This window comes from Rhinopithecus roxellana, chromosome 5 (genome assembly GCF_007565055.1).
Source record: "Rhinopithecus roxellana isolate Shanxi Qingling chromosome 5, ASM756505v1, whole genome shotgun sequence".
NCBI classification, from domain to species: Eukaryota; Metazoa; Chordata; class Mammalia; order Primates; family Cercopithecidae; genus Rhinopithecus; species Rhinopithecus roxellana.
In genome coordinates, this window is record NC_044553.1 from 136,016,230 (window position 1) to 136,036,740 (window position 20,511).

General features: G+C 50.6%; 1 protein-coding gene across 3 annotated transcripts in view; it reads left to right on the plus strand.

Moving 5' to 3' along the window:
- Positions 1–20,511, plus strand: part of ADCK1 (aarF domain containing kinase 1) — a 130,300-nt gene that overhangs the window by 53,899 nt on the left and 55,890 nt on the right. For all 3 annotated transcript variants that reach the window (XM_010382730.2, XM_030931535.1, XM_030931536.1), the window contains exon 4: positions 661–864. In XM_010382730.2, the coding sequence (XP_010381032.1) occupies positions 661–864 (204 nt within the window). The remainder of the gene's footprint in view (positions 1–660; positions 865–20,511) is intronic.

Genomic DNA, 20,511 nt, shown 5'->3' on the forward strand with positions numbered 1-20,511 from the left:
CTTGGCCAGGCTGGTCTTGAACTCCTGACCTCATGATCCACCTGCCTCAGCCTCCCAAAGTGTGGGGATTACAGGCATGAGTCACTGCACCCGGCCTAGCAATTTCTTTAGAAACAAAACAACCTAGTTTGTCTTCTTTAAAGATAGCAAAACTTGCTCTCCTGAGGTGCTGTGAAGATTAAAAGATACAATACCTATGACCATGTTTTATAAAACGTGGCAATCTAAACAAACAAAGCATAATTGGTATGTCTGAGGGGTGGGTGGCAAATACTTTAATTCCGTGTCCCTTGAATGAATCATTAGTAGGTTAGACTTGGTTAAAAGCCTTGAATGCTTATTTCTGGGGAGGGGGACCCAGACTAGGTAAGTTTTGATGAAGAGGAGGAGATAGGAAGCACTGGGCCATGTATGAAGGGCGGCCTCTGTATGAGGTTGGAGTTGACTGCCCTATGTACCAGGAAGCTGGACACCAAGGGAGAAGGTGTGTGTGTGTTTGTGCACGCGCACGTGTATGTGTGTGTGTGTGCATGTGCATGCGCCTGCCCTGGACATTGTGGGGTAATGAGGGTTTTCAAGCAGAGCAGGAAGGTGAAGAGAACAAGGTCTAGGGAACAGTTTGCACTCACACCTCTCTGGCCCTGGCCTGTCTTCCTGCAGGTGCACCTTCGCTCTGCCAGGCGTCTCTGTGAGCTCTGCTGTGCCAACCGGGGCACCTTCATCAAGGTCGGCCAGCACCTGGGGGCACTGGACTACCTGTTGCCAGAGGAGTACACCAGCACGCTGAAGGTCCTGCACAGCCAGGCTCCACAGAGCAGCATGCAAGAGATCCGCCAGGTCATCCGAGAGGATCTGGGCAAGGAGGTACCCACCTTTGCAGCGGGGATGGCCCTGGGTTGGGATGCTTCAGAAAAGGCCCCGGCTGAATTCTTGCAGTCTCGGCCAGGGTGCTGGGGATCCATCAGTGAGACAAAACCAAATGTCACAGCCACTCTCAGTGCTGAAATCAAAGAGGTTAGAAGGAATCTCAGTTGCCCTCAGTGAAACATACCAGTTCAACCATATGAAAGAGTTCATATGAGACTGTTACTGACCTGAAACCTACATATGATTAATATGGTTCAACCTAATAATATCTGTCACTTACTGAAGGTTTAATGCCTTATTGAAGCTTTATCCTCAGCAGGGCTTTCAAGCCTCATCCCATCTGGTTTCCGCCTACCTGTCTATAAGTTGGTGGGGCAGAGTGACACTGTGGTTTAGACTCTAGAGCCAAGAGCTTGGACCTTGCACAAATAATTGATCTTGCCACCTCACTTTCCTTATCTGTAGCCCACCACATAAGGTTGCTGTGTGGATTAGATGGGATAATGAATAGAAGGTGCTTAGTGTAGTACCTGATGTAGAGCAAGTGCTCAACAAATATTAGCTATTATTTGTATAGTAATGGTGTTCTATACTATTATGGTTATTTCCCCATGCTCTGGTCTCATTGTGCTACCTGTCTCAAGCTCACTGTATTCTTAGTCCTCAGTGCTTGTGCCATGGTCTACCATCTGCCTGGTGTCTTTGCTTCATTCTCTACTTGTCAAGTGACTTCAGGCCATCTGCCTATCTGTCTACCCAGCTAGCAGATCCCAGGCAGGGTGCTAGGTGCTGGGTTTCCCGTCCAAACCCGAGCTCTTCTAGGAAGCCTTCTGTGACCCTTCCTTGACCGATCTTATCCCTCCTTTGGGCTCTGCAGAACTTTGCTCCCTGCACTTGTGCAACTTGTGGATTGATTAGTTGTGTCTAAGGGTTTCCCTGCAAGTCATAGTCTTTGAGGATGAAGACCACAACAGTCCTTTTACTCTGTATTTACGGCTCCGAAACAGTACCTAGCAGGTGCCCTGGGGCTGCTTAAAGAGCCAATGGATGAACTAGAAATAGTGTCCTTAGGCTACTTGGCGCAGGGCCGGGAGAGTAGGGCAGAGGTTTGATAAAGACCAGTGGTTCCCATTTTACAGGGAGCTGGCCCTGACTATCGGTCCCTTAATGTGGAGCTGGCCCCAGGTACGCAGCATCCATCCAAAGATGTCCCGCTTCTCAGTGGTATCCTGGCCTGGAGTGGGGCTTGGATCACACAGGGGGTGAGCATAGAAATGTCTCTGACTCCTCTGCCACTGAGGAACATTTCCTCCAAAGGGAGGGACAGTGAGTGAAAGGTAAACCAGATCTGTGGCTGGAGTCAGGGAGCAGGCTGCAAGCTGGGAGGAGCAGGGTCAGGAGAGAAGGACCCTAGGCAGAGGGGACTGAATTGGCACAGTGCTGGCCCACTCATGGCTTTGCCTCTTAACAAGACTCTTGGCCCCCAGCTTCTAACAGCACGAGATTCACCCCAGAATTAAAACTAAATAAATCACGGTAATAACAGTGTGAAGTGCATCACTGCTGGCGTGTGGCAGCTCTCTCGGGGTGGAAAAAAGGAGCAGAAGACAGCAGGTTAACCCTTGGAGGCTGACTTGTCTGGAGAGCTGGGGAGGGAGGTGGGACAAGGGCATGTCAGTGGCTGTCCCCAAGCCAGGGTGGAGTGAGGGAAGTTTGGAGTGTCAGCAGTCATGGTGGCCCACCCAGCTGGCTAAAGAATGTTTGGGGTTGGAGGACGTCGCCTGCTCTTCAGGGCCCCTTCTCCAATCCCTTCCACCCCCTGCCGATTAGCCCTGAGCACAGTGGCCGTGTGGCTCCTGCCCCACAATGCGTCTTTAGCTCCCTGAGAAAATGGGCCACTGTCCATGTCACGGTTCTGAGGGGCATCCCTCATAGCTGGGGAGCTTCTTCAGAGCCCTCTGGGTTCTTCCCAGGGCCCCACAAGCACACACTTCGTCTTCCCTGCCATCTTCCTCCTCCTCCCCCTGGGAAGATGGCATTTGTTCCCTGGTGACACACTTTCCCAGTGTGTGGGTGGAGGGAGGGGAGCGGGGCCATGTGGGAAGAAGGGTGGGTGCGTGTGGGGGTGTGAGGGCGGGGGAATGTCACTCACTTGGCATTTCCAGCCTCCTCCAGCCCCTCCCATGACACTTCTCAGGGAGCAGTCTCGCCCCCAGGATGCTTGAGTGGGCCCCACTCATCCTCAGCTCCATGTCAGCCCAAGACCTGTAGAAAGCTCTGTTTCATCCCTGGCTTAAAAGAGGCTGTCAGTCTTGCCTCACCACCTTCCTAGGTCCCAGTCCTCGGATAGGCTTGAGGTTACCTTGAACTCAGAGATTCCGTAAGTGCTCCTAAAGCTCAGACTGTAGAGAGTGGAGGTGCAGTAAGAGAGACACTTGGATGGTCAACAGCAGTGTTAGAGGTCACTATGTCCTCAGACCCGTCCCTGTCGCAGGCAGGTGGGGCCCGGCCCTGTGGGGTGTTGCCAGCGTGGGTGTGGGGGTAAGATTGAGGGTGCAGTACTTCTGGACCCCACGGTTCATGTTCATTTCTGGATCAGTCAGAATTTCTGCACATCAGCTGGCACCATCAGTGCAGAGGTGAGGGCACTTGAAGGAGCACCATCCTTGCATAGCATTGGCTCAGGCAGGGAGTGTGCTGGGGGCCACATTGCTAAGGGAGGGCTGATGACAAGCAACAGGATGAGACCTCACGTCCTCTAATTCCCAGGCTGGTGATTTGTCCTCTACATAACAGCTTCTATTTGGCAGGAAAAAAAAAAAGCAGTTGTGTATGTCTGTGTGTGTATCTTGGAAGTTTCTCGGCTAGTATTACCAGAAAGAAACTTACTTTTTTCCTTTGTTTGGATGTTAGGCTTATATCCTGAAAGACAGGTTCCAGGAGGCAAACAGGAGCCCAGCCTCTGGGAAGTGGGGTCGTTTCTGTCTCCTCAAAAGTGACCTGGTTCTGGACTGGGTCGGGGGTGTTCCCAGCCTTGGTCCCCTTGACTGCCCTTGGGGCTGTGGGTCCAGATGCAGTGCTGACCTTGGCCAGCAGATGGCGCCTGAGCTTGCAAGTCAGGGATGGTTGTGAAGACCTGGCCCTTCCCTTTTGAGGGATCCCTGACCAGGTGGACGAGACTGGGGCTCTTTCTACTCTTGGGCATGGTTCATGCTGTTGAAGGTACCCAGACTGACATCTCTACACCCTGAAGGGGTATGCATAGGCCTCAGCCACGAGGCTGTTGACCTCCCTGGGCGCCTGAGCCCTTGGCTCCATGTTGGAGGACGTGGAATTGGGGTTAGGAGTTCTCTGATGCTCCGCAGTCTCTAATGGCTAGTGATTCTGTGCCTCAGCACCATTTCCTTCATTCCTTCTCTCTCCTGCTGGTCTACGCAGTTGGTATTTAGCGAAAAAGGACAGTGATGGACACTTGGGTGTAGCCAGGGATGGGTATGACTTCGTTCCAGTCCTCACAGTCCAGGGTCCTGGGAGGTTCACTCATCATGGTAATACATGGCCACATAGTGCTCAAGGAGCTTGCCGAGGAGAGAGAGGTTGCCTTGGGCAGATGGAGGCCTTCTGAAGCAGGTGGCCTCTGACCCAGCCCCTTAGAGATGGATGGAATTGGAGGACGTGGATGTTGGAGGAGGTGATTACTGATTAATAAGCGGGGCTCAGCAGAGGTGCAGGGACAGGAAAGCATAAAGCACGGAGGTGAACAGTGAAGTCTTGTTGATTACAATGTGGCATTCAGCCGGTGAATAGTGGATCAGAGATTGTAGGTTTGGGGCTGAGACCACATTATGAAGGGCCTAGAATGTTCTTTTCAGAATGTGAGCCTGAGGGAGAGAAGAACTTGGGGAGGGACTTATCAAAAGAAGGATGAAGAAACTGAGATATACGGAGTGGGGTGGGGCATGTGGTTGGGTGATTGAAGGAATTTGCCTAATAGCTTGAATTTTTAGTAATGTGGGAGATGAGGTCCTCTTTGAAAAGGGGAGGAAGATATAGATGGGGAGGTTTGAGGTGGGTGGGAAGCTTGTGGATAGAGTTATCGTGGGAATTAAGGGATGATCTGTAGAATTGTGAACCGCACCGTGCTGTTATCTTTGGTCATGTATACACACACACATCTATACCTGCCCCCATGACATACAGACAAGTCAGATCTTGTTACAGCCTATTTCAAGAAATGGTCCAAGTCGTGCATGGTATCTCATGCCTATAATCCCACTGGGAGGCTGAGGCAGGTGGATCACTTGAGGTCAGGCGTTCGAGACCAGCCTGACCAACATGGTGAAACCCTGTCTCTACTAAAAATAGAAAAATTAGCTGGGTGTGGTGGCGGGCGCCTGTCATCCAAGCTACTTGGAATGCTGAGGCAGGAGAATCACTTGAACCTGGGAGGTGGAGGTTGCAGTGAGCTGAGATCAGCCTACTGGACTCCAGCCTGGGTGAGAGAGTGAGACTTTGTCTCAAAAAAAAAAAAAAAAAAGAAATGATCCATTTATGTCCTAGAATATAGTTGTATCAGATAAAGTTCTTTCCACCTCTGAAATCCCATGAGAAACTGAAGGAAATGAGGCCAACTGCTGGCATGGAGCACAGAAATACCTCTGTTAGGGGCAATGCTTATATGCTTATATTGGTGTCTGGGTGGTGTGGTTTGGCTTTTGTACTTTGGAATTTGTTTTGATCAGTTTTTCACCCCCTGATCTTTCCTCCCAGGGGACCTTATTTTACAGCTCCCCATAGTATCTAGGGACAAGTGTATGTTGCTGGTGCTCTGTGTTCTTGATGTACCATCCGACTGGAGTTTCAATGAGAATGAAGGAGAGAGAAGGTGCAGGAGTACCGTTGTGCAGCAGGTAGAGTAATTCATATCCAGTTGTTTTGTAAGAGCCTGTGGGTGCAGTGGGAGGGCAGTTTGTCTTGTTTGCTCAAGGTTTAAGCAAATGTTCAGAAAAGAGATAAAGAAGCCTTTCCTCCAAGAATATCAATGGTTTATCTGCTCGGTGGTGGTGGCAGAGAAAAGGCACTGTAGGTGCAAGGACCAGCATGAACAAGGCAGAAGTGGAGAGACAAGGCAGGAGAAGGCCTGCCTCAGTGAGGGGTACACAGCACCTCTGCTGTCCCGTGGAGAACTTGATGGGAGGGGGGAAAAGGCGCCCTCTTTTTGCATCCCTTCCTCTAGTCTATGGCAGGTTGGCCCGGGCTGGGCTGGATTTCATTCCTGTGTAAGTCAGGGCTCCCAGAGAAACAGAACCAATAGGATATGAATGTGTGTGTGTGTGTGTGTGTGTGTGTGTGTGTGTGTGTGCATGCACGTGTACTTGTGTGTGTGTATGGAGAGAGAGAGAGAGAGAAAGAGAGACCAACTGATGTTAAGGAATTGGCTGATGTGGGTTATAGAGGCTGGGAAGTCCAAAATCTGCAGCGTGACGCAGCAGGCTGGAGACCCAGGAAGAGCCGATGGTGCAGTTCAAGTCTGAAGGCTGTTTGAAGGTTACCTGCTGGCAGAATTCCTTCTTGCTTGGGGAAGGTCAGTCTTTGTTCTATTCAGCCCCTTATCTGACTGCATGAGGCCCACCTGTGCTATGGAGAGTACTCTGTTTTATTCACAGTCCACTAATATAACTGTAAATCTTGGCTGGGTACAGCGGCTCATGCCTGTAATCCCAGCACTTTGGGAGGCTGAGATGGGAGGATTGCTTGAGCCCAGGAGTTCGAGACAAACCTGGGCAATATAGTGAGACCCCATCTATGTTAAAAAATTATTTTTAAAAATTGAATTAATAAAACAAACAAACTGTAAATGTCACCTAAAAGTACCCTCACACAGCTGAGTGCAATGGCTTATGCCTGTAATCCCAGGACTTTGGGAGGCTGAGGCAGGCAGATCACCTGAGGTCAGGAGTTCGAGACCAGCCTGGGCAACATGGTGAAACCTCCGTCTCTACTAAAAAAAAATACAAAATTTAGCCAAGTGTGGTCATGCACACCTGTAATCCCAGCTACTCAGGAGGGTGAGGCAGGAGAATCCCTTGAACCCGGGAGGTGGAGGTTGCAGTGAGGCAAGATCATTCCACTGCACTCCAGCCTCCCAGGTGACAGAGTGACACTCCGTATCAAAACAAAAACAAAAACAAAACCCCTCACAGAAACATCCAGAGTAATGCTTGGCCCAATATCTGGGTGCCGTGGCCCCGCCAGGTTGACATATAAAATTAATCATCATATAACCATCATAATTCCCCATGTCCCCCTCTGCCAGGATTGCACATGTGTGCCCTCAGTCTGCTTTCACATGGCCTGGAGCTTCATAGTGAGCCTTGGCAGTAGGCAAGAGCCAAACTGCCTGTTGGTATATTGGCTTTGTGGCCTTGGGCATGTTACTTACGCTCTCTGTCCTATGCCTCCATTTCCTGATCCCTAAAATCGGAATCATAACACTACCTGCCACCTAGGCTTGATGTGGGGATGGATGGAGTTAAAGATTGTGGAGCACCTAGAGCAAGCTTGCTGCAGGGCAAGGGTCAGTAAACGTTAATAATTATCTCTGTGGCCAGGCATGGTGGCTCACGCCTGTAATCCCAGCACTTTGGGAGGCCGAGGTGGGCGGATCATGAGGTCAGGAGACTGAGACCATCCTGGCTAACACGGTGAAACCCCATCTCTACTAAAAATACAAAAAATTAGCTGGGCATGGTGGCGGGCGCCTGTAGTCCCAGCTACTTGGGAATCTGAGGCAGGAGAATGGCGTGAACCCAGGAGGCGGAGCTTGCAGTGAGCTGAGATTGCACCACTGCACTCCAGCCTGGGACACAGAGCGAGACTCCACCTAAAAAAAAAATAATAATTATTATTTCTGTGTATTGTGCTGTGTGCTTTATATGAGCAGGAACTGGGGTTTTGAGAGACTTGTAAATGGCAGAGTTCCATCTTTACCTGGGCTTCTGATAACTGATACAACTCTCTGTCCCCTATTCAGTCATATGTTGCTTAATGATGGTGATATGTTCTGAGAAATGCGTAATTAGGCAATTTTGTTGCTGTGTGAACATCACAGAGTACTTACACAAACCTAGATGGGATAGCCTATGATATACTTGGGGTATATGGTATAGCCTGTTATTTTCAGAATGTGAGACTGAGGGAGGCTTGAATCTAGGCAATTGTAACAGAATGGCGAGTATTTATCTATCTAAACATAGAAAAGGTACAGTAAAAATATGGTATTATTAATATAATGGACTGCTTTTGCATATGTGGTCCATTGTTGACCAAAATGTTGTTATGCGGCACATGACTGTACTGTTTTGCTAGAATAATCCTCCTTTCTCTTCCTCTTCCTGATCAGTACCCAGCACTCTACCTGGCCAGCCCCTTCCCCGCCATTTTTAGAAATCCCCACAGGCTCCCTAAGGAGCAGCCTGGGTTTCTAGGGCTCTGTCTTCCACTTTGAGGGGTTACCTGGGGGGCAGCTCAGCTGGTTAGGGTTAATTGCTACAGTTTCCCAAGGCTCTTTGGCAGCTTTCCTCTGGATTAGGGACTCTGACGTATGTGCTCTTGGTCTCCAGGCAGGGCTAATTCCATGGATGAGGGGTGAGCGGAGGTGGAAGTCTGGCCAGATTGCCAACGAGGAGTCACAGGTGCCCTTAGTCATGGAGTTGGTGGCTGTGCTGTATTTAGGACCCACTCGCCTAGCCCTCTTCACTTGTAAGGTGGCAGCCAGATTCGGCTTCCCTTACAGTGTCCTGGTGGGGCCAGGTGTGGACTGTATCCAGGGCTGAGCATGCCCTGGGCTGGACTGGGAGTAGGGAAGTGGTTAGAGCAGAAAGGGGGTAGGAGAGCCCCTCCTACGCTGGGGACTGACTCCACCTGTGCCTGCAGCCCCCACAGGGGAGAGATGCCTCCAGGCTCTTATATTCTTTGCTGCCTTCTTTCCAGCACTGATCCAACTTCTCCCCATCCTCCTCTTGTTTACTCATGTGCATTTACTGAGCACTTCCTCTGTGCCTGGTACTGTACCAGCCCCTGGGGTCCCTGCCCCCTGGAGTGCCCTGGCTCTGCCCCTTGGAGTGCCGTTCTCCCATGCTGGACGTCCAGATGAGGTCAGCTCACCCTCTACCAGCCCAGGCTGCATCACAGGCCCAACGCTACCTGGAAGCCCTCCTGGAAGCCTGCGGCGATCTGTAGACTTGCTTCTCCCTGGTCCTGAGCACCACCTTTGTTTGTTCAGGCATCTGGTTTGTCTCCCTAGACTGTCCCTGAGAAGGGTACCAGATGAGTATTCTGGGAATGGAACAGAAGGATCTGGTGGCTGTGAAGCCATGTGTAGGAGAACTGGGGGCCATGGAGTGGGATCACCTCCTCCCGGCTGGGCCTCATCCCGCCTTCCCAGCAGCTCTCAATAAAAAATACATTTGTATTAAAAACATAATGAAGAAGAAAAAAACCCATTTCCCCCCCAATAATGCTGACATCAAAAGAAGATTTTTATCAATTATGAGAGAGAGATTTTGGCCATAAAATTGCAATTTAACCAGTGGGAGATGGATGGCAGGAAGCATTGCTGTCAGCGCGGACGGATGGCCTGCCGTTAGTCACTGCGGGAGAGGCAAGGCAATGGTTGAGGTGGCCCTGGCTTGCGCTTCCTGCTGATGGCCCATCTGGCCCGGCCTCCTCCCTGTGACCACTGCCCTCCTGCAGGCCTGTCCCCTCTCTTTGCCCTGCTCCCCGCCTGTGTCCTGCACCTCGAATCCCAGTGTCACCATGTTCTATGTCATCCTGGGTAAGTTTTGTGATTTTGCTGAGACTTGGTTTCCTCGTGTGTAAACAGGGGTGGTAAGAGAGGCTTCCCATGAACAGGGCGGTGGTGAGGATTGAATGCTGTATCCCAGCCACAGTGCACCGCCTGGTGAATTGTAAATGCCAGTTCACTGTCAGCTGTGCTTATTACGTGTAGAGTCGTTGTGAGGATGAAATTTGGCAGTAAGACCGGCACCCTCATCTTGTATCCAGCACCTTGCCTGGTGCCTTGATCTTCCTGAGGTTTAACAAATACTGACTCTGTTCACCTTCTGTTCAGTGGCAAGTGCTTTGGACAAAAGTCATCTGGGAGAATCACTCACGGGTCGTGAGGGCTTATAAATCATTTAATGCAACCCCCACATTTCACAGGTGAGGAAACTGAGGCTCAGAGAGGGGCAGTCACTTGTTCAATGACACAACTGGTTGGTGGTAGAAATAGGACTAGAACCCAGGTCTCCTGATTCCTGATCTGGTGCTCTTTCTCCTGGACTATTCTGTTTCAGATGGAAGCTCAGTGCCCAGAAGAGAGGGCAGCACTCCGTTGAGTAATCGGGCTGGCCTTGCTGTCAGAGGCACCCAGTGGGCCTCCGCAGCTTTCATCGGCCTTGGGACCTTGTGGTTTCCTGTGGACTTTGAGGAAGCCGTATTTTTCCTAAGTCCAGGATCCTATGGTTCTTTTTGTCCTTCTGCCAGTGGTTTGGGGTGATTATACTAATGTGCTCACCAGTTCACTCTTGGTCCACAGGCTGGACGTGGGGTGCCTCCCCTCTTTTGGGATCTAGTGCACAGCGTCGTGCCCAAGCCCTCTGATCGGCTGGTGTGTCTGGACTGTTCCCTTCCCACTTCCTGCAGATAAAAGGCCTCAGCCCACGGTGGCCCCATTCACTAACCCTGGGAAGGTTGGGGCCCACCACTTGTTGGTTTGCTCACCTAGAGAATACAGATTTGTGGAGCAACTGCTCTTCTCTTACCCATGTGCCACTGCAGCGGGGGATACACAGAATGTTAATGCCGTGCCCCTCCCTCCAAAGCCAAGCAGGCAGAACCCCGCACAGAGGGAGTAATTAGAGAACAATTAAGCCCTCAGCTGTGGGGCTGATGGATGGGAAGTTCAGGGGAAGTTCAGAGGCGGGTTCCTGGTGGTGGGGGTTTGGGCTTTGAACTGGTCCTTGAAGGATGAGTGAGATTTGAGGAGGGAATTCTGAGGGCACACAGGGTTGGCAGTTGGTGGTGAGTGATGACCACAGGTAATTCAATGCCCAGAGAGCCGACAAGCTGACCTGGAGTGGCAGGGAGCTTTGGTCGGATGGCGTATTGGTTTTCTAGGGCTAGTCCCAAACCTGTGGCTTAAACAACAAATGTATTGTCCCACAGTTCTGGAAGCCAGAGGTCTGAAATCAAGGTATCAGCAGGGTGGGTTCCTTCTGAGGCCGTGAGGGAGGATCTGTTCCAGGCCTCGGCCCCAGCTTCTGGGGGTTTGCTGGCAATCTCTGGTGTTCCTTGGTTTGGAGATGCATCTCCCCGATCTCTGCCTTCATCTTCACATGGTATCCTCTTCATGTGGGTGTCTGGCTCTGTGTCCAAATTTCCCCTTTTTATAGGGACATAGTCATATTGGATTATGATTGTGCTACTCCAGTGTGACCTCGTCTTAACTAATTATGAATATATCTGCAATGACGTCATTTCCAAATCAGGTCACATTCTAGGCTGGGGTTAGGACTTCCACATATGAATATTTGGGGGGCACGGTTCAGCCCACAGCAGATGGGTGCATTAGGTCTTTTGTAGTCAGAATCTTAACTCCAGCTTGAATGAGCCAAGGCAGAAAAGGAGATGTGTTGCATTGTAGATAGGGTTGGGCTAGAGTTGGGCCTTGGGGCTCTCTTCTGGGACTCTTGTATCTCTCCTGACAACTTCTCTCTATGCATCAGCTGCTTCCCTCCATGACCAGCTACCATTGGCAGCTTTTACCCTCACGTCTTCTCAGCTTCACACCTAAGAGGGCCTGACCCTGCTCCCCAATTTCAGGACTCCGATTGACTTAGCCTAAGTCACATGTTGTACTGGCTTAAATAGTGTCTGCTCCACCCCACCCCACTTTTCTTTATAAATTACCCAGCCTCAGGTATTTCTTTATAGCAGCATGAGAACAGACCAACACAGATGGGTAAAGGCAGACAAGATGGTAGGTATTAGTGTTGGTGGATAATAACATATGGTTGTGTTTATTTGGTACTTGTTATGTAGTGTACATTGGCTGGATGTGTTACAGATATTGTTTTGTAACCTTTACAATAACTGCAAGGCTGGTAGATTACCATTCTGGTTTTCCAGTTGAGGAGGCAGAGGCCCTGAGAGGGTAACAGCCATGTTCACATAGCTAGTAAGAAGCAGAACCAGAATTGGAGCTCTGATGATGACATCTCCACTCTTCCTGCTCTGCAGCTCCTAGCCCTGCAGAAGGGCTGATTTCTGGGGGACAGTAAAGAGAGCCATAGGCATTGGGTCTTGCTGTGGCAAGTTTTAGGGTATCTTCTGAGGCCCCAGGTCTTAGAAGTAAAGTCAAATCGGCTAATAGTGTGTGTGTGTTCTTGTGTGTGCCCAAGACTGATAAAGAGACATTTGAGGCAAAGTGAGCTCATGGTGTAGGATGGATGGAGGGCTCCCAAGGAGGGGCCCTTTGAGGAGGCTCTTTCCATCATCCATATCCGGCAGAGGTGAGCTCTCCCTATGGAGCCTTTTTAGCTGTCTCCCTAAGCTGGGGCAGGTGCCATTTTCCTCCCCTCAACATCTCCCTGGAGCTCAGAGCGTGAGTGTCCCAGGCTGGGCAGTGCGTCAGGAGGCCATAGCCTGGAGGACAAACACCGTGGTCACGGCTCTTGAAGGACCTGCCTTGGCAGTTGGCCCCATGCCTTATGAGACTGCCACAGGGGTCACAGAGCCCTCATTTCCTCCCTGACTGGAACTCGTGGGCTTCCTTCTCTTCCCCAGGGAGATAGGGAATGGGTCTCCCTGGAGGCTGCTCAAGGTTGGGGCTGTCAGTATGGGCAGAGTGGATGTGATTGCAGTGGCTTCTGATGCCTCTCCCTGTCTCCTCGTGACCCAGAGGCCTGTTCTTCCTGGTGCTAGCCCTGGGAGAAGGGATGGCTTGTTAGAGGAGCCTTAGGCCTGCCCACATGTACAATGAACATACAGGCCAACATGGCCAAATGAGTGAGGGATATGTGCTTGTCTTAGTTTGGGCTTTCCTAAAAACAAACAATAATTTGAGTAAAAGTGATTTTGTGGGATGCTCAGATGCTGCCAGTAGGGAAGTGGGGACGTGGTTCAGGAAGGAGGAGGCAGCTGGTAACTCTCTGCTCTTAAACCAGTGGCTACTGTGGGCAAAATCAGGTCAGTCCTGTGGGCAGACTTGGAAATGTTGTCAAATACGTTCCTTTCACCCATCCCACCCAAGGGCCAAGGTAGGATATTCATTCATACAACAACTTTCTAACTTCTCTTTTTTTTTTTTTTTTTTTTTTGAGACAGAGTCTCACTCTGTTGCCCAGGCTAGAGTGCAGTGGCATGATCTCTGCTCACTGCAACCCTCACCTCCCGGGTTCAAGCGATTGTCCCGCCTCAGCCTCCCAAGTAGCTGGGATTACAGGCATGTGCCACCAAGCCAGGCTAATTTTTGTGTTTTTAGTAGAGACAGGGTTTCCCTATGTTGGCCAGGCTGGTCTCAACCTCCTGGCCTCAGGTGATCTGCCCATCTTGACCTCCCAAAGTGCCTGGCCCTAACTTCTTTAACTGACAGCTGCTCCTGGGGGCTGATACTTCCTGAGACTTGGAAGTCCCAGGGAGTCTCTGGCACAGATGCAAATCCTGGGGGTTATGCAGGAGCTGGAGGGGAGCAGGTGGAGCACTGTCAGGGCTAGGCCAGCATCATCTCCTACAAGCCTCACAACTGCTCTGTGAAAGTAAGTACTGTTTTTATTATTCCTATTTCACAGAGGTGCAAACTGAGGCCAGAGATGTTAGGTCTCATGCCTGAGTCACTCAGAGAATGTGAGCAGAGTCAGGTCTGGCTTCAGAACCCAGACTTCTAACCCCAGCATTCTGTGGCTCTTTGCAAAGGGTCCTGTGCTTTTCACAAAGGTTTCTCATCCTAGCAGCTTACACCTTCTGTCAGCATTCCTAAGCGGGAGGCAGGGCAGGCAGATGAGGAACTCTCGCAGGTCAAGGAACTGAATATTTAGCTTTTCCTCTGTCCTGGGCATGAATTAGATGTTTTCAAACACATGGTCTTATCTAGTCCTCACACAGCTCCGAGAGATTGGCATCCCTTTCCCATCACTTCCAGACATAGACGCTGAGACTCCGAGACATTAAGTAACTTCCTCAGGGTCACACAGCAGGACGATGGCTGAGCCAGAAACTGAACTTGAGTGTCACTGAACTCCAGAGATACACACTTCAGTTACACAGGCTGCTTCTAAGAGGCAAGTGACCCGGGAGACCTGCCTGTGAGGTTGGGCGGGGCCAGCACCTTTCCTCTGACCCCACATCTTGCCTTCCGCTCTGGGCTGGCCTCTGACCTGTGTTCCTTAAAAGCCAATCATAAGGTGGCCGAGGAGAAGGGGGAAGTGGGGTGTTAGGCTCTTCTCTGTCTTACCCCTGGGAAAGGTGCTATCCCTCTGTGCTCTCTGGTGGGGGGCTGGCCTTGGGGGAGAGTAGGGGTGCCCTCTTGCTCTCCTGCCTGCCTCCTTGGAGCTGGGTCTACTGCTGCCCCCGGGTCCCCTTTCCCCACTCCTTTTTTTTGGTTTGAGATGGAGTTTCGCTCTTGTTGCCTAGGCTAGAGTGCAGTGGCATGATCTTGGCTCACTATAACCTCTGCCTCCTGGGTTCAAGTGATTCTCTTGCCTCAGCCTCCTGAGTAGCTGGGATTACAGGCGTCCACCACCATGCCCAGCTAATTTTTTGTATTTTTAGAAGAGACGGGGTTTTATCATGCTGGCCAGGCTGGTCTCGAATTCCTGACCTCAGGTGACCTCCTAGCCTTGACCTCCCAAAGTGCTGGGATTACAGGAGTGAGCCACTATGCCCAGCCTCCCCACTGCTTTTAAAAATGTTTTAAGGTTTAATAGTTTTTAGGGTACAGGTGGTTTTTGGTTACATGGGTAAGTTCTTTAGTGGCGATCCTGAGATTTAGTGCACCTGTCGCCTAAGCAGTATACACTGTAACCAGTAAGTAGTCTCTTATCCCTTACCTCTTCCCCACCGCTTTCTACCTGCTGCTGCCACTTGGCAGCAGAGGGAGCCGAGACCTCCACGTCTTGCTGATTTATGTTCACTGTTAAAACAATAATGTTTAATCTGGAAAGGGCTAATCAATTTTTTATGCTGATTATGAATAGGCCAGCTGTGCCTGCTTCTTTATTCATGGAGCTTCAGAAACAAGCCCATTTCCCAGGCCAGGCCTCCTTGGTGATTTATGCCATGGGAGGCCCTGTTCGAGGGGAGCTCATCCGTGGCTTTACCTGTGCCACTTTGGAAGGGAAGCCTTGGCAGCTGCTGGCTTGTGCATGAGTGTGCGTGTGTGTGTGTGTGTGCCTGCATGTAACCAGGCAGTGTAGCCTGACCCCAGGTGGAGCACTGGACTGGAATATGTACTTGTGTTTGAATGTGTGCACGTGTGTGTGTGTGTAGGTTTGCTGGGATGATGCTGGGTGATATGCTTTGGCTCTGTCCCCACGCAAATATCATCTGGAATTGTAGCTCCCCCGTCCTGTTCTTGTGATAGTGAGTGAGTTCTCACATAATCTGATGGTTTTCTAAGGGACTTCCCCCTTCACTGGGCACTCATTCTTCTTCTTCCTGCCACCATGTGAAGAAGGAAGTGTTTGCTTCCCCTTCCGCCACAGTTATAAGTTTTCTGAGGGCTCCCCAGCCACACTAAACTATAAGTCAGTTAAACCTGTTTTCTGTATAAATTCCCCAGCCTTGGGTATGTCTTTATTAGCAGTGTAAGAACAGATGAATACACCGGGCTACCATTCGGATGGAAGGTGGGAGTTACAGGATCATGGCATTAGAAAGGCTAACCAGGATCAAGTACTCGAACACTCTGCTTTTACAAGTGAGGAACTAAGACCCAAGGTGAGGTGACTTCGCTGAGGTCCCATAGCTGGGTGGTGGCAGAGGTGGGACTGTGGGACTAGACTGTCCCCCGTCCCCGTACTCTTGCTGAGAGTGCAAAACTCTTTCCCAGTGGTACAAATAGGGCAAGAGGGTTGGAGGAAGGAACTGCATGGGCGGCTTTGCTTGAGTCCTCTTGATTCATCACAACCACCCTGGTGCCTCTGAGGAGCTTACATTTCAGGTACGGAAAGAGTTACAGACTTCACTTTGAAAGAGGTCCGCACTAGAAGAGACAAGGTTATCTGAGGTTTGGGCTACAGCATTTGGGGATTCTTGGAATCCACAAATAGGGTTGTAGGAGGGGTCATTGGGGCTTTCTGGAGGAGGTGAGACGTGAGCAGAACTTTAGTGTGGTCAAGAGGAGAATGTATATGAAGGCATGGAGAAGGCCTTTGGGGCAGGACTGAAGATGTCCTTTATAGTATCACCTGAGGGTGGGGTCTGAACCTTGAGGCCAGACTAGAGAGGCCTGTGTCTCCCAGGCTGGGGTGGGGCAGGTGCTGGGTCTGGATGGCTTGGGTGTCCACAGGCAGGGGCTACTGTATGTGGACTCTGTGTGTCCCCTCCCCCTGCTGGGAGTTCACCAATCCTGTGTATTCATTGTTTGACTTTGCAGGTATTTATCGCGCTTCTATGTGCTGGCCCCAGGGGTTATGTGGGTGAACAATCTACCATCAGGGCACTATGATCTATTTATAGGGGAAGAGCAGCTGTTAAATGTGTGAGGAGAAAAATAAAGCTTTAATAACACCTGTGATAAAGTGCCCTAGACTTTTCCTCTTGGCACTTGAGTGACTGCAGGGAGGTTGCAGTATTGAAGCTGAGACCAGAGGATGGTTAAGGGACAGGTGGATGGGACAGGGAGAACAAGAATGCAGAGACCTCAGGATGGGAAAGAGCCGGGTCTGTCCAGAGACAGGAGGGGCTTGGTGGCAGCAGGGCAGGCAGAGACCCTGAAAGATGAGGCTGGAGAGCTGAGCTGGGTGTGCTGATGGGGTCCAAGGCTGGTGTGGGGAACAAGAGTAGAACTCACTGGAAGACCAGTTACGGGGCAGTTATGGTCATCCAGGCAAAAGGGGATGGTGGCTTGGACATAGGGAAGTGGAGAGGAGAGGACTGGCATATTTGCAGATGGAAACCACAGGACTCAAGGATAGGTTACATGGAGAGGTGTGGAGGAGGTGGAGGTGCCACAGTCACCTCCCTGGATTCTGGCATGCACAGTGGGGGGTGTTAGCGGGTCATCCTGCTGGCAGTTGGGGAAGGAATTTTGTACAATGCTGGAATTTGCATAGTTGCCCCCTCTTTCCTCAGGGTAGGAGCGAGTGGGTTGTGGTCAGAAAGCTGGCAGGTGGCACTGAGCAATGTAGGGTTCAGCATTGAGAGGCTAAACAGCCTAGGGTCCCTGGTTTCTAGATACTAAAAAAAAAAAAAAGCACCCTGATCTAATGAGAGCTCTGGGGTGAGTGTGTTTCCCTGTTACCGGGTTTGTGGATGGAGAGGCTGTTATTTCTTTTCTTTTCTTTTTTTTTTTTTTTTTTTTTTGAGACGGAGGCTCGTTCTGTTGCCCAGACTGGAGTGCAGTGGCGTGATCTCGGCTCACCACAAGCTCCGCCTCCCAGGTTTACGCCATTCTCCTGCCTCAGCCTCTCGAATAGCTGGGACTACAGGCGCCCGCCAAGACGCCTGGCTAATTTTTTGTTTTTTAGTAGAGACGGGGTTTCACCGTGTTAGCCAGGATGGTCTCGATCTCCTGACTTCGTGATCCACCCACCTCGGCCTCCCAAAGTGCTGGGATTACAAGTGTGAGCCACCGCACCCGGCCGAGGCTGTTATTTCAACAGCTGGAGCTGCTCCTGCACATCCACCATGGAGTCCTCATAGTGATGAGAGTCTGGCCTGGCCCCACTGCTGTGTGTGAACCAAGGACAGCTGCCTGCATGTGAGGCGGCAGAGGAAATTGGGCTCCTTGGGAAGAGAGGAAGATGTCGCTTCATCTGAGCAGGGCTGAGCATTTGGCCCTGGTGCTGGGAAGGAATGACATTGAGGAGGAAGCCTGGGAGGGAAACAGGGACTGGTTTCAGGTGTCCTTGCCTGGCATGGCAGAACTAGGAAGCTGTGATGTTCCCCTTTGTGGTCTCACATCTTGGGGTTCACACTTGACCTATGTTCCCCTCGTCTCACTCCCCAGCTTTCCAGCCCCACTACGACCCTAGAAAATATAGCAAAAGACTTAAAACAGACTTCCACTGAGAGCGTGACACTAGCGCTCTAATCACCAATCCATAAAGTTTGTAAAGGGCCTGTATGAGGCTCCTATTGGCCGCTGTCACAAATGACCACGCATTGCATGGTGTCAGTCAACACACATTTATTATCTTATCCTGCAGATCAGCAGTCTGAAAATTAAGGTGTTGACAGGGCTGTATTCCTTCTAAAGGCTCTAGGGGAGACTCCCTTTTCTTGCCTTTTCCAGCTTTTAGAAGCCACCTGCCTCCCTTGGCCTGTGGCCCCTTCCTTCATCTTTACAGCCAGTGGTATAGCATCTTCCAGTCTCCCTCTGCCTTTTTCACCCTGTCACCTCTGCACCTGTCATGTCATCTCTTTCTCTAATTCTGGCCCTCCTACCTCCCTCTTGTAAGGATTCTTGGGTTGATATTGGGCCCACCTGGATAATCCAGGTTCATCTTTCCACCTCAAAAGCCTTGCCTTTGGCACACCTGTAAAGTATCTTTTGCCACAGAAGGTGAACATCTTTGGGGGGGCTCATTTTCTGCCTACCACAGGGTCAGATAATAAATGTTTTAGCTGTTGCAGGCCATACCATCTCTCTGTCACAACTGGTTACCTCTGTAGTGGTGGCACAAGTGCAGCCATAGGCAACATGTCAATGAATGGGCATGCGCCCCAGTAAACCATAGCTCTACCATGGCAGAGAGGGTTGGGTTGCTGACCCCAGTGCTGGTGTTCTTAATCACTGCTCTGCTTGCTGGGCTGAGCCAGTAGAGTTATGTTGGCTGCCAACCCCCACCTCCCAAGTGTGGGCTTTGTCTCCCCGGTAGATCCATGGCGCCTGGGTTTACTTCCCTGTAAAATTCTTGGGCACTGCTGGTATCATATGCCAAGTGAATCCAGAAAGCTTTTTTACTGGGTGCAACATCCTTGCATGTACAAAGAGCTTTGGGGCTGGGTACAGTGGCTTATGCCTATAATCCCAGTACTGTGGGAGGCCAAGGCGGGTGGATCACCTGACGTCAGGAGTTCAAGACCATCCCGGCCAACATGGTGAAGCCCTGTCTCTACTAAAAATATAAAAATTAGCCAGGTGTGGTGGTGCACACCTGTAGTCCCAGCTACTTGGGAGGCTGAGGCAAGCGAATCGCTTGAACCTGGGAGGTGGAGGCTGCAGTGAGCTGAGATCATGCCACTGCACTCCAGCCTGGGCAACAGGGTGAGACTCTGTCTCAAAAACAAACAAAAACACAAAGGGTTTTGGTATTCACTTGCTTTTGGCTCTGAGGCAAGCAACATAGTTTAGGCACATTTGCTGTGTAGCATTTTGCTACCTCCTGAAGCCCAGGACGTCTGTCCTGATAGCAAATGGAGCTGCTCTAAGTGAAGGATGCTGTGCTTTGTGGATGTAGGAACAACTGAGGGTTGTTGGAAAAGTCCTTTGGGGTTTCGTAAGGGTGAACCTGTCAGGTTTTAGAATTCATGGCCCTCATCAGAAATGAATGTGAGCCTTTGTGGCTGGGCGTTCACCTCAGTGGGCAGGAGCTGTGGATGGGGACCCCTTCTCAAGGGGGAAACGGGGAAACTAAGTCTGGATTCCTAGCTTGGGAGTTGCTGGCCTTTGTATTTCTGGCTCTCTCCAGTCTCTGTATCTCATTCCCCTTATTCATGGTTCATACATGCTGTTCCCCTTTGCCTGGAAGGCTTTTCTACCTCCTGGGTTCAAACAATTCTCCCGCCTCAGCCTCCCAAATAGCTGGGACTACAGGTGTGTGCCCCCATGCCTGGTTAATTTTTTATTTGTTTGTAGAGATGGGGGTCTCATTATGTTGTCCAGGCTGGTTTTGAACTCCTGACCTCAAGCGATCATCCTGTCTTGGCCTTCCAAAGTGCTGGGATTACAGATGTTGAGACACCACACCTGGCCAGCTTCTCCTTCCTTTCTTCAGCTAGTTAACTGGCTCCTTAGCCTTCAGATCTCCACTCTTTGTCATCTTCTCAGAGAAGCTCTCTCTGCTCTCCCTGACCAGGTTCAGCCCCTGAGCATAGGCTTTACGGTGCCAGCTCTCCCTTCATCGCCCTTGTCAGAGTTGGCCATTTTACTTTTATTTGTGATTATGTGGTTAGTTTCTATCTCCTTCCCTTGACTTTTAAGTTCTAGCCATAACTCCAGAGGGTGATGGCTGAACTTTGGACTCACTCCTCAAATGCCCAGTGATTAGCATCATGCCCTGCATGTATTAGTCACTCAGTAAACATTTGTTGGATAGATAAATGAATGACCCGTAGCGAATATATTCTCCTCTATAAAATATAGGCTGTAATATCTCCTCTAACCTCAAGAGAGGGTTGAGAATTACATACAAACAT